Source organism: Cnephaeus nilssonii (genome assembly GCF_951640355.1).
Source record: "Cnephaeus nilssonii genome assembly, chromosome: 5".
NCBI classification, from domain to species: Eukaryota; Metazoa; Chordata; class Mammalia; order Chiroptera; family Vespertilionidae; genus Cnephaeus; species Cnephaeus nilssonii.
This window is the reverse complement of record NC_137076.1, coordinates 8,167,491-8,181,474: the sequence shown is the minus strand read 5'-3', so window position 1 is coordinate 8,181,474 and position 13,984 is coordinate 8,167,491. Positions and strand designations below refer to the sequence as shown.

Here is a 13,984-nt window from a genome sequence, read left to right as displayed (position 1 = left end):
CACAGTCCCAGGCTCTGTGTCCAACCTGTGAGTGACATAATGCAGGACAGGCCCGCAGGCAGTGCCTGGCACATAGTAGGTGCTATTAATGTCAGCTATTTTGTGACTGTTTATTTCTCCCAAGTATTATCAGCCGTCTCTAGACGTTGTGTCTTCATTCCCTTTAACCCAAGCCTGGGCAGACGTTTTCTGTGAAGGCCCAGATAATAAATACTTCCCGCTTCGCAGTCAGTCTGCATTTAGACTCCTCCACTCTGCCATTACAGCCTGCAGGCAGCAGAGATGACATGTGAATGAATGAAACTGGCCGTGCCAATAAAACTTTATTTACAAAAACAGGCAGCAGGCCAGAGTTCTGCCCTCTGGCTGTAGTTTGGCGCTCCCGCCCTAGTCCGGTGCCGTCCAACCACTTTCTGCGGGAATGGAAATGTCCTGTATCTGCACTACCCACTCCGAAGACACCAGCCATTTGTGGCTCTCAAGCTCTTGAAATGTGGGAAGACTGAGGAACTGAATATTTAATTTTACTTTAGCTAACTTAAATGTAAATAGACACAGAGGCTAGTGGCTATGCACTGGGCAGGGGAGACCTTGCCTTGTTGGCTATCCAAGTTCTTCTCTTGTGCCCCTTATACTAGAGTTAACGTTCACCAGAATCAAACTCTTACATAGCTTCTCCTTGCCAACACACACACACACACACACACACACACACCCCTCAGCACCTGGACTATAATGCTCGGAACATAACCCATGCTTATTGTATTCCAAGACACTAACCCTTCCCTTACTACCTCTGAGGCAAACAGATTGTTCTAGAGAAGAGTAGAAAATCCTCTTGAAAATGCACCCTGAGAGTGACGGCAAAAGCAGCACAAATTAGAAAGAAAACAGCCAAGCAAAAATGTGAGGAAAACAAAGCAACAATGTTCCTGGGTCACATTCCGAACAGATTAGGCTAGATCAGGGAAAAAACACGTGCTCCCTCGCTCCCTCCCTCATTAGGAAGTCGGAGGCACCTCGCAGACACAGACAACAAGGACGCCGGTTCCAGCCCCGCACTCACAGCACCCAAGCCCGGGAAGCTCCCTGTTACAGGCACATCACAGCACGCACACTCAGAGATCCCTGCAGGCCCTGAGCCACTGACACCTCTCAACAAGCCCATCCCCACCCACAGCGGGGAAAATTGGACCTCCACGAGACAAAGCCAATCACCCACGGGCACAGAGTCCGCCAGTGACAGGCATGGCTGCCAGATCTGGCAAATGAAAATGCAGGATACCCAGTTAAATGTGAATTTCAGATAAAACAGTGAGTAAGTGTTTAGGATAAGTATATCCCAAACATTGCGTGGGATATACGGTACTTATCCTAAGAAAGTACTCATTGATTACATGACATTCCAACTTAATTGAACTGGCGAATGAATAAACAAAATGTGATCCATCCACACAGGGGAAGATTATTCAGCCACAACAAGGAATGAAGCAGACACTCACTTCAACATGGATGAACCTTGAAAACATGATGCTCAGTGAAAGAATCCACTCACACAGGACCACAACGGTGTACGATTCCATTTACATGAAATGTTCAGAACAGGCAATCCATAGAGACAGAACAGATTAGTGGGGCGAGGGGCTGAGAAGCGACAGCTAGAGGATGGGTATTTCTTTTGGAAAAGGTGAAAATGGCCCTGACCGGTTTGGCTCAGTGGATAGAGCGTCCGCCTGCAGACTGAAGGGTCCCAGGTTCGATCCCGGTCAGGAGCATGTACCTTGGTTATGGGCACATCCCAGTGGGGGGTGTGCAGGAGGCAGCTGATCGATGTTTCTCTCTCATCGAGGTTTCTAACTCTCTCTTCCTCTCCCTTCCTCTCTGTAAAAAAATCAATAAATACTTAAAGAAAAGGTGAAAATGTTCTAAAATTGATTGTATTGATGGCTGCACAACTCTGCGAACGTACTTAGAACCACTGAATTGTAAACTTGAAATTCGTAAATTGTATGCTATTGAATTATAGCTCAATAAACTTATTAAAAAAGATTAAATGACTATAATTATGGGGGACAATAAAGAATTGCCTTTTTGTAAATTTCCAATAACTCTAACTCAATTCATTAAAGCCATATGTGTCCCTATTAGTCTAAGACAATAGACAAATTTATTGCTGGGACAGAAATTACCCAGAGGATGTCAGAAATGGTGCCAGAAATACATAGATGTAGGGCCTTTGCTGGCTTTTAATGCCTCTGGTTGGAAACCAAGGATGCTTCAAGTTTTTAATAAGTGGCACCTAATACCTCACACACAGGTCGGGAGGACAATAAGAAGCAGGAGGCAGGGGCCCCTGGTGACAGCTAGTACTTTCTGAGCACCTTCTATGCGCACTCGGCCCATGCCCTGGAGCACATGTTCTCTCTTGAATTCTAAAAGTCATCTCCAGAGGAGGTGTCTTTTTCACACAGCCTCACACAGGCTGTTTGAGATGGTGCCCCTAGGATTGCAATCCTGCAATCAAATGCAAAGTCTGTGCTGTAACTGCTATGTTACCGTTTTACCGTTACTGTTTTTTCAAAAAGATGCCTAACGAAGAAGCATGTGAATTGGACTTAAGGAAACAATGAAATAGCTGTCATGCAATGCCACCCTGGAGAAAGCCCGTGAAAGAGAAGTCCCTGCATTCACTCCTTCAGCAAATATCTGCCAAGGACCTGTTCCAGGCCAGATGCCGTTCCAGGCACTGGAAGTTCTACAGCGGATAGGACCGATGCTGCCCTGGATCTCACAGACTAGGAGGCACTATGAACTACCCCAAACAACTTAAAATAAATATAATGGAGAAGGATGCCATCGGGGAGCGTTACTTGGGCTAGAAGAGTTCATAAAAATGAGCTATCTGCAACAAACGACAAGTGCTGGCGAGGATGCGGAGAAAAGGAACCCTCATGGTGGGAACGCAGACTGGTGCAGCCACTGTGGAGGACTGTATGGAGTTTCTTCAAAAAATTGAAAATGGAACTCCCATTTGACCCAGTGATCCCACTTCTAGGAATATATCCCAAGAAACCAGAAACACCAATCAGAAAGGATATATGCACTCCTATGTTCATAGCAGCACAATTTACAATAGCTAAGATTTGGAAACAGCCTAAGTGCCCATCAGCAGATGAGTGGATTAAAAAACTGTGGTACATCTACACAATGGAATACTACGCTGCTGTAAAAAAGAAGGAACTCTTACCATTTGTAACAGCATGGATGGAACTGGAGAGCATTATGCTAAGTGAAATAAGCCCGTCAGAGAAAGATAAATATCAGTCATTTGTGGAATATAATGAACAACATAAAATGATGAACAAAAATAGATCCAGAGACAAGGTAACACTGAACAGACCGTCCAACCTCAGAGAGAAGGCAGGGGAGAGGGGGTTAGAGATCAACCAAAGGACTTGTATGTATGCATATGAGCATAATCAATGGACACAGACACTGGGGCGGAGGGAGCTTGTCCTGAGGGGTGGCAATGGCAGAGGCAGGTGTCAATCGAGGAAAACGGAGACATATGTAATACTTTAAACGAGAGGGAGAGGGAGAGGGAGAGGGAGAGGGAGAGGGAGAGGGAGAGGGAGAGGGAGAGGGAGAGGGAGAGGGAGAGGGAGAGGGAGAGGGAGAGGGAGAGGGAGAGGGAGAGGGAGAGGGAAGAGGGAGAGGGAGAGAAAGAAAAAAAATGAGCTGTTTGACTCGATCTGGGACAATCAAGGAGGGCTTCCCGGAGGAGACGATGCCAGGACTGAAACCTAAACAAACAATGCAGTAAGAAGAATTCAGTTCTGCCTACTTCACTGGAAGGTCAAGGGCGATGGCAAATTATAGCTCAACATGCTGGATGACCAGGGTGTGTAGGATCTACAGCAGCAATATCTGATAGAAATATGTGAGCTACATATGGCATTTTACATTTTCTCTAAAATGTAAAAAGAAACATGAAATTCAATGTATTTTACTTACTCCAGTATATTAAAAAACTTCACTTCAACATGTAAGCAATACTAAAAAAGTATTAATATATCCTCTCCACTGTAGAGTCTACAGGGTTTTTAATCACACTGTGCCTCTGAAATGCCACTGAACTCTACACGGGCAGCTTGTCTCAATTCAGATGCTAAATTTTAATCAGAAATGCTTGATCTATATATAGGTGGATTTCACAAAGTGACTCGCTGAAAATGTAGGTTCATAACCTCAAGTTATTCCAAACATACAAAAGAGTTTTCCAATAACGGAATCGAGTATTGTTTTTTTTTTAATTTAAATAAACTAAGTTAAATAAAACTTTACATTTGCCTTTAAATGAATTAAAGTTAAATAAAAGTGAAGATCCAGCCAGGCGCTGGCCACAGTTTCCAGAGCCCGAGTGTGGACGGTGGCGCCGTCCTGGACAGCGCGGCCACAGAGCATGCCCATCGACGCCGAGTGGCCTGCTGGGCCGTGCTGGGCTGGAGTTCCCCCGTGGCCTCTGGAATCTGAGACTGTTCCAGAGAAGAAGACTGACATGACAGCTGTCTTGGAAAATGTCCCCTCTCCCCTGGTTTTCTCTCCACCAGGGAAGCAGCAAAGGGAACGTGGAAGGGACACAAAAGAAGGTATCTAGAAGGTTCTGAAAATCCTTCACAATGCTAAGAGTTTTACACGTTCCGCTTTCAATCGTGAATGCACTCATTCCTTAGAATCGGCATTCTTAATATGTGCCCCAGTGACCTACTCTGGGTCACGTGTTCCTCTCTGCATTCTTTCCAGTCTTCGCAATGCTCTCTCCAAAATTCAGGGGTCCTGCACCAAGCCTGGATTCAGGGGTCAGGCCACCACCCGTACCAGTTTGGGGGCACAGTAGAAACCAACAGGTCTGGCTTCCCACGCCAGCACTGACACCTGCCAGCTGCGTGAGCCTGGGTCACATCCTCAGTTGCTGTGAACAACGACAACAGCATGATCGAAGCTATGAGGAGGAGAAGCGAAGTGAGGTTCGTTGTCCCCTGGGAGCTACATGGAACCAATTCCCAGATTGCTTGCCTTCAGAAATTAAAACCTGGGCACACCGCATTATCAGGGACCCTTCTGATTCGCTGCGTGCCTGAAAGGCTGGCTCTTAAAATGGACTTCCGCAAAGGAGGCGGTTCCGGAACTGCAGTCAGCCATGTGGAAGTCATCCTTTATTCACTCAACAAATGTGTGCCGGGCATCGTGCTGGGCACGGGGCCTGTCAACATAGATAAGGTGAAAGCCTGCCAGTCCCCGAAGATTCCCGTTCTGGCGACCTGCTGCAGGCAGAGACGCAATGTGAGCCTTGTGCCGGGTCATCCAACACAGGACATTCCATATGGCCAAAGACGGAAACAGCATAGCTGTCCATCAAAAGGGGACCGGTTAAATCCATGATGATCCGCCCACGTGATGCAGCAGTTCTCAAAGTAGGGTCCTGGGACCAGCAGCGTTAGCTTCATCTGACAACCTGTTAGACATGCAAATTCGCAGGCCCCACTCCAGACCTGCTCGATCAGAAACGCTAAGGGTGTGGGGCCCAGGGAGCTGCATTGCACCACACCCTCCAGGTGACCTTGACGCATGCTCAGGTCCACGAACCAATGATAGCATGCAGGGGTCAGCAAACTTTTCCTGTAATGGGCCAGTGAGCAAATCTTTTTGGTTTTGTGGGAAATACCATCTCGGTCACTACTCAACTTCGTCCTTGTAGCGCTAAACCACGACAACACGCGGCATGGTTATGCTCCAATGAAACTTTATTTAGAGACAATGAAATTCAGATTTCATATAATTTACACGTGTCACAAAATCACAGTTGGGAGTTTTTATTCAACCATGTAAAAATGTGAACACCTGTACAAAAGCGGATGGTGAACCCCCGCGTGGCCCGCGGGCTGTTTGCCAGCCTCTGATGAGATGGAATACTACACAGCTGTAAAAAAGAGCAAGGAAGCTCCTTATGGAGATAGAGAAAGATCTCCAGAATATGATCGTAATAGTAAAGAACAAGATGATCTATCTGTGTGCGATGCTATTACTTATATGGAAATAGATACACGTCAGCTTACATATGCAAACACTGGTCTCTAGAAAGGTAAACATGTGCCAAAATAGAAAATTGCAAACTGACTGTCCTTGGGGAGAGGAAATGAGTGGCCAATGACCAGAGGACACATCGTCAATGGGCAGACCAATGTTTATGGGGCCCAGAGAGGTACTCCCCTGTGCTGAAAGGGAATGAGAAGGGTGGCTAAGGAAGCCAGGTAAGAATGGAAGGAGACCTCTGACCAGCTTCTGTGAGGAAGAAGCAGGTGACTGTGGGCGAAAGGGGAGAAGGAGGAGGTGTGGAGCACAAAAAAAAAACGCAAGTGAAGATGCAGAGACATGAAGGACAGAGAACCCCAGGAACTGCAGCCAGGTGCTTCGGGAAGTAAGACCGCACGCAGCTGGGGCCAGACTCACATGCCAGGGAAGGGATCGAGCTGGGAGCTGCGGGAGGAACCAAGGAGATAGCGGAAAGATCACTCTGGCAGCAGAGTGGAGAAGGAATGAGAGGGGCACGCTGGAGCCGCCACTGTGTCTGGCCTGGCCTGGGTGGTCTATCTTCGGAGGTGGGTACAAGAAGAGGAGCAAGACTGTGGCGAGGCTGGGGAACTAGAATCGACGGGACCCGGTCCTCGGAGAGGTGGAAGAGAGGAAGGAGGAGGGAAGTCACTAATGAACCCGGAGAGGCTGATGCAGGACCAGTTTTGGGGGGCAAGGACAAGAGGCTCAGTTTGGGGGCATGTTGAGTGTGTGAGGGCTTTGGGGTGCCTGGCTGTTGGGAAGGTGTGGGTCCGGAGCTTGGGGAAAGGGGCAAGTGAGTGCTGGTGGAAGTAGTGGCAACAGGCGATATAACCAGGAGGAGCTGGAACAGCTGAGAGGAGAAAGGGACGCGCGGTGGGGTTGGGGAGCACCATATTTAAGGACAGGGAACCAGAGAGGGGACCAAAGACCTGCAGTCACCCTGACACCAACACCTTCTATACCTGAACACCCTGGAAGACCCAGGAACACCTGAGGTGACTCCTCCAGTCAGTACCACCGTTTTGTAACCCTGAGGACATCACCCGTCAAATCTCAGGAGCCCCGTGTACACATGGGGATGGAGTGCCCGAGGGGTGCTTCGACCCAACGCCCTGAGTACAACTAGAAAGGATCGTCTCCATGCACATCCCTTCTCCGGCCGCCTGCGAGGGAGGACTCATCTTTGAAAACAATTGGCAACTAAGAATCAGGGAAAGGCCTCGGAGAACAGTGGCCCCGCTGTCTCCATCCCTCTGTGTCCGGCCACTATCTTTCCCCACAATGTCAAAGGGCGCAGTCTGGGGAAAGCACCTGTTTGCCACATTCTCGCAAAGGCATGGGAGAGAAGCAAGCATCTCCTGGGAACACAACACAGAGGTGACTGTACAGCTGTGATGTGACAACACACCCTTATGGAATTGGAAGAAAAACCCAGATTTGAAGTCAAATTTTAACCCTCACAAGCCTGCCTTAAACCCAAATTGGAACTCATACCCTGTTGACGTGTGGCAACACAAAACAGAAAAGCTCATTGTTGGAAATAAAATGTTTCTAAGATCCCAAAAGCCACTGGGGCACCCTCCTCCCCCATTCCCTCCCCCCCTCCCACCAACAAAAGACCAGGGTCTAGTGAACAAAGGGAGACCCTCCATGAATCACCTTATTTCGGAGACATTATTGAATCCGCCTTAAGCACTAAGCACTATAGCTCATCTGAGCAAAGCCTGCCCAACACATGAATTTCCCTGCAGGCACCCCGCAGCCTTCTCATGCTTATGAACACTAGACAGCACTGCAGTACTGTGCACGGGGGCCACTTAAAACCACCAAATCACCAAGCACAAGAATGAGGAAACCATAGCACTCAATCTATCACAAGAAGGGCACTTGTTTTAATTCTTGAGGATTGTATGAATCACACGAGGAGAGCTGAAACAGGAAAGCAGAGCCTGCCATGGCTGACCTCAGCGGCAACTGTCAAGTGAAACTCCACGGCTCCGGGTGTCTGGGAGTGACCACATAGGTGCTCTGAATGTTAATTGTAGAGTTACAAATAAATTCTAGCAAGTCAGTGAATTCACAACTATGGAATCCAGGAAACATGAGGATCTTATGAGTACTTAAATTAAAATTTTCAATTTTAAGAATATTAACCAATTATAAGATACTAGAGGCCCGGTGCACAAAATTCGTGCATGGGGGGGTCCCCTTAGCCCAGCCCGGACCCTCTCCAATCCGGGACCCCTTGGGGGATGTCCGACTGCTGGTTTCGGCCTGATCCCTGGGATCTCTCACAATCCGGGACCACTGGCTCCTAACTGCTCACCTGCCTGCCTGCCTGATCGCCCCTAACTAACCCCCTGGCAGCCTAATCACTCCTAACCGCCTCTGGCTGCCAGCCTGATTGCCCTTAACTGCCCCCGCTGCCGGCCTGGTCACTCCCAACTGCCCCCCTCTGCCGACCTGGTCACCCCTAACTGCCCCCCCCCCCTGGCCTGGTTGCCCCTTAGTGCCCCCCCTGCTGGCTTGGTTGCCCCTAACTGCCCCCCCTGCCGGCCTGGTCGCCCCTCACTGCCGCCCCCTGCCAGCCTGGTCGCCCCATGCAGCCTGCTGGTCAGTTGTTTGGTCGTCCCTTGCTAACCCCGCCGCTGTTAGCCTTGTCGCCCCACGCAGCCTGTTGTTCAGTTGTTACTGTCAGGGCGTCGTGACCAATTTGCCTATTACCCTTTTATTAGTATAGAGTTTTTAAAGTCCGGAGAAAACTAGAGATGAGCAGATCGGTGTTGGCAGGGTTGAGGGATGAGGGGTAGGGACAGTGTAATGACAAAAGGGTGGCCCAGGGAAGTTTAGGCAGCGATGGAAGAGACTGCTGTGGATCCTGACTGTGGGGACCACCACGCATCGCTATGCATAGTTTACAATTACACGCTGCGCACCAAAAAGAGTCAATTTTACTGTATGAAATTTTTAAAAATTTAGAACGATACATGCAAAACTAATAACTTGTTTTTTCTCCCTCTCTATACTTCTTTTGTTTTTGCAATGAGAATGCATTACTTGTCATTATTCTAATTCTAAAACACATAAGTTCAGTCTGATTGCAGAACATAAACCAACCATCCCTGACTTATTCTTAATAGACTTGAACACAAGGGCTCCTGAAAGAAAACCTCATAGCAGACGCCACTTTCTTTGGGCTCTGGAGACAGAGCTGATGGTGCAGAATCCTCCTTCAATGCTAAGATGGCTTGAAATAAATAAATCCTAAGATCACACACACACACACAGCTAACGAGGGACCATCTCTGTTATTTTCTCACCATCAGAACCCATCTTTTCAGCACAGCAAATGCATCAGCTTCTTTAATAGGGCTGCTCTGTAAAGAAAAAGCACAGCACTCCTGGGTGATTCGTTTAACTGGATTCATTCAAGTTGTACCGAAGACCACAGGAGCTATTAGGCATGTCACCCTGATCCTCAAGGAATTTGTCCCCAATCAAGAGTCGGCAAACTTTCTCTGTAATAGGCCAAAGTGTAAACATTTTTGCAGGCCATGCGATCACAAAACCCTCTGCGTTGGAGAACAAAAGCAGCCACAGGTAACGTATAAATGAATGAGTGTGGCTCCTATCAACAAAACTTTATTTGCAAAAGCAGGCATGGTGGGCCGTTTGCTGGCTCCTGTTCTAGCGGAAAGAGTTTGACTATGTGTAAATTTAAAAAGAGGATCAGCGTAGGGAACTGGCCCGCTATGCAGAGCGCTGACATCTTAGCCCAAGAGGAGAACGGAGGAGGGGAAGAGAAAGGACCCGGAAAAGCCTGTAGCAGGTGAAAATTTGCCAGGAATCAGTGCCTTCCAGGAGCGAATGGCCAGTGGCAAACACAGAGGTCGGCTGGGGTGAGGCTGCAGGAAGCAAAATTAGGACGAGGCATTACCGTCTCCAGAGCCATCAACAAAGCAATGGAGACACGAGCCAGGTGCAGTGGGTAGGGCACTGGGTTAAAGGCTAGATAGCAATTGAGGGGGGAGATGGCAGGGCAAGGCCAGAGGTGGGTGGTGGGTAACGGGGTTCAGGGGAAAATCTAAGGCTCCCAGGCAGATGGAGATCCCTGAACCCTCAGGGGAGACGGCGGGGACCCAGGTGGGCCAGTGCACTGGGAGAAAAAAGTTACCTGCCCCAAAGCAGTGGCTCTCCATTGGACACAACGTCTGGAGACACACTGCTGGCTGGCAGGACTCGGAGCGGAGAGAGGCTACTGTCGTCTAGTGGGTAGAGACCAGGATGCTGCTCAGCATCTTACACCACCCAGGACAGCCCCACCAGCAAGACTATCCAAACCCAATGGCAAAACCACTGAGCCTGAGAGGATGTGCTCTAATCAAATAAGGATGGAAGTCAATGATGGAGTCGGGTGGGGACCCCAGGGGGCTTACCCCAATGACCTCCGTGAGTGAGCTGGCGGGAACAAGGGGCAGGTCTCCAGGAGAGAAGCAAAGGTTAGGAACGGCCCCAGGGAGGTGACTGAGCAGGAGGACGTTCTGTTCCTCGGGTCCGGGAGCGCCCGAGAGAAGACACACCAGAAGCACCTCATGCTGCCGTGGAAAATTAGGGGGACCTGGAAGCAAGGGTCTCCCACCTCAATTAGCACTGGCCCCCCCCCGCAAAGCTCTGTAGGTTTTTATTGTACTTCATCCCACATGATCTTCATTTCCTGACTTGGTGATGGCTGGGGGTCTTCTTGGGCCAGAGCCAGCTAACCCGAGGAGAACTAGAGAAGCCGTGGCCAGTTCAGCAAAGCAACAAGGGATTCCACAGAAGATGAACTGGGGTGACAACGTTGAGAAAGAGTCCCTCATTCCTTAACACTCCCAATGATTCCCCTCCACCCTCACCCTGGCCAGAATGCCCCATTGGTTGACATTAGAGATGAGTGATCTGTAGTTTCTCCCTGCCCCCAACCTGCAAGGGGTATGCTCTTATTCGTTCCTTAGGGTTTTGTTAACCATTCCTGCCGGGCTGGAGTGCAGAGGCCCAGACCCAAAAGAACTGCTTTGTAGGAAACCAGTGCTCTGGCCCTGGACGGGTGGCTCAGTTGGTTGAAGTGTCCTCCTATACACCAAAAGGTTGCAGGTTCACTCCCCGGATGGGGCATGTACAGGAGGCAACCAATCGATGTTTCTTTCTCACATCTCTATTTCTCTCTTTCTCCCCTGCCCCCTTCCTCTCTCTCTAAATATCAATTTTAAAAAAAATATCCTCAGCTGAGGATTTAAAAAAAAAGAAGAAAGAAACCAGTGCTCTGAAGACAGACTAGCTGAGGTTCTAATCCCAGCTCTGCTACCTGCTGGCTCTGTGATCTAATCAATTTCCTCACCTTCTGGAAAAGGAATAATGAACTCGATCTCATAGGGTTGTGATGAGGATTAACTGAAATTATACATGCAAAGCATATATAACAGCACCCACCAAGTATTTGCTATGATTGTTAGTTCAGTATTGCCTGGAGATAAAGGAGTACCCAGGAGAGCATAAGGATAGGAGCTAAATCGAGAACAAACATTTACCAAGCACCTAAGGCGCTGTTCTAGGCTCTGGAAATGCCGCAGTGAACGAAAGAAGCATCAAGTTCTGCCTGGTGGGAACGAATCCCGTAAAGAAGTGATAATGCCACCTACTGACCCCTGGAAGCCCAGGCACAAACCCACAATTAATTACCAAAGCTGCAGGGAACAGAGGAGCAGGGAACCACGCGGGAACGTGTGTGCACACAGAAACAAAAGCTGGGTAGGTCTAACAGTGCGTCTTGGACTTTCTTAGCAGGAACCCTTCTTGGAATGCCTACTGTATACCGGGCGCTGAGGGGCTTTGAGACATTGTAATTGGCAGAGGTGCCCAGCAAGCCCAGCTTGTCAAGCCCAGCGCCTGTGTGCTTTCTCACATTCCTCACTCACCATTAGGGAACTCGGGAGCTTCTGTCCCTTCTCTCCCAGCCCCTTCCTCATCATAACCGGTTTCCTTCGGACAAATCTGAAGGAACCAAACTGGTATTTTTAAAGCAGGGCCTCAGACATCAAGGTGCAACACCCCAGCTGTATGCTCTTCAATGATTCTTCAGTCGTCCCACAGCCAGAAAGTCCTGGTATCATGCGCCAAGGAGGACGCTGAGGATGGGGGTTGCCTCAGTCTACTGACAGCACAGGGACGCCAGGGGGGGTGGGGGGGCGCAGGTGTATGAGAGGCTCACCCGAGGTTAGAGACCTCCCGGGGCGCTGTAGGGGAAAGGTTATCAGGGAGAAATGGGACCCCGGGCAGCACACAGAGAGGTTCAAGTCCTCCCTCTGGCACTGACTTTGGGGCAGTAAGTTCTGTCTCCTCCCGGAGCCGTCTCCTCTATGAAATGGGTGAACAACGGAATCTGCCTCCAGGGGCCACTAGCAGAATTCAAGGAAATAAGACGGACCCGCACAGCGGCGTGGGGAGAGATGCTAATTATAATAAAGCATGGCAACAGCCGCCGCCGCGTCTGCCAGGACAACTGTGCTGTTGCCACGGCGCTAGAGTTTGCCTCCGGACATCTGGAAACACGAACGCGAGCCAAAAGGGTAAACATGGACCCGAAGTCCCAGGTGGCCAAGGGCCTAGATCTCAAGAAGAGGGGGGAGGTTACCATTCCCCAGCCCCGGCCGCGTCCCCTACCCGTGGGGACCCCCAAGGACCACCCAGCGCGTGTGCCGCGGGCACCGGGTTCTCACAGGCCGCCCGGACCCCGGGACCCCGCTTCCCAAAGGCGACCCGGAGAGGGCTGGGCACGGGCGGGAGGCGCGCCGGAGAGAGGGGCCCGCGGCGGGGCCGGCACTGGGGGAAGGTTCCTCCCGGCTGGGGCCCGCGCAGGGGGCGCGGAGCCGCGAGCCCAGGCGGGCAGAGGCCAAGGTCAGCCTTCCCGCCCCCCACCGAGAAGGGCTGAGTCCCACGGGCGGCTCCATTTTGACAAGGAGTCCCCCTCCCCACCGCGCCGCTCCCCACCCACTCCCGGGCCCCGGACTCACCCTCTCCGGGGTACAGGTGGCCCGCGGCGCCCACCAGCAGCGCGGTCAGCGCCACCAGCAGCAGCGGGGCCGCGGCCCCCCGCGCGCCCCCAGGGCCCATGGCAGCGGGAGCGCGGGTCCCGGCGTCTCAGAGCGCACGGCGCCGGGCCGCCGGGCTCATGCTCCCAGGGAGCCGCCGGGGGGCACCGCGCGCTCTCCTCTTCCTCGCGGGCCGCCGCGGGCCGCAGGCGCCGCCGGGGAGGGTCCTCGATCCAGCACCGGAGCGGCGCGCGGCCTCGGCCGCTGGGAATCCGGCGGCGCGGCCCGGGCCGCGGCCGTGATCGCAGGGCCTGGGTCCCCGCGCTGCGCCCTGGACTTCTCGCTCTCGGCCCGAAAGGCTCCGGACCACGATCAGCGGGCGCCCGGACTAGCGGACAGGCGGACGGAGAGACGGGTGGACGGACGGGCGGGCACCTGGGCCGGCGGGCAGGCGGCGGGAGCAGGGACTGCTCGGCCCGTAAACAACGCCGCGCGTCAACTGGGCCCCGTCAGGCGGCGAGAAAAGACGGCGCGGATCCAAACTCGGAAGGGACTTGGCGCCCGCGGAGAGGCCTTCGAAGGGTAGAGGGAGGCCGGGCCGAGGGCGGTGCCGCCCCTCCCTCCCTGCCTCCCGCCCTCCTGGCTCTCCCAGGCTCCGCGCCCGAGGCTCCGGGCACGCCCTGCGCAGGGGCGCCCCCATCCCTGCCCAACCTGAGCGGCTCGTCTCCGAGGTTGGGCGCCCCAAAGGCCCCATTCAGGGAGCCCGATCCCGCGGTTAACATTTTGCTATATTGTGCTTCGTG

At 51.6% G+C, this 13,984-nt stretch overlaps 1 protein-coding gene across 3 annotated transcripts in view; it reads right to left on the bottom strand.

Annotated features, from left to right (window-relative positions):
- INSR (insulin receptor) overlaps window positions 1–13,768 on the bottom strand; it is a 169,067-nt gene extending 155,299 nt beyond the window's left edge. The window contains exon 1 of one of the 3 annotated variants that reach the window (XM_079773169.1): window positions 13,164–13,768. In XM_079773169.1, coding sequence (XP_079629295.1) covers window positions 13,164–13,263 — 100 coding nt within the window. In that variant the 5' untranslated portion in view covers window positions 13,264–13,768. The remainder of the gene's footprint in view (window positions 1–13,163) is intronic. The other 2 variants (XM_079773168.1, XM_079773170.1) reach the window with 2 other exon arrangements.
- Window positions 13,769–13,984: the final 216 nt, after the last annotated feature.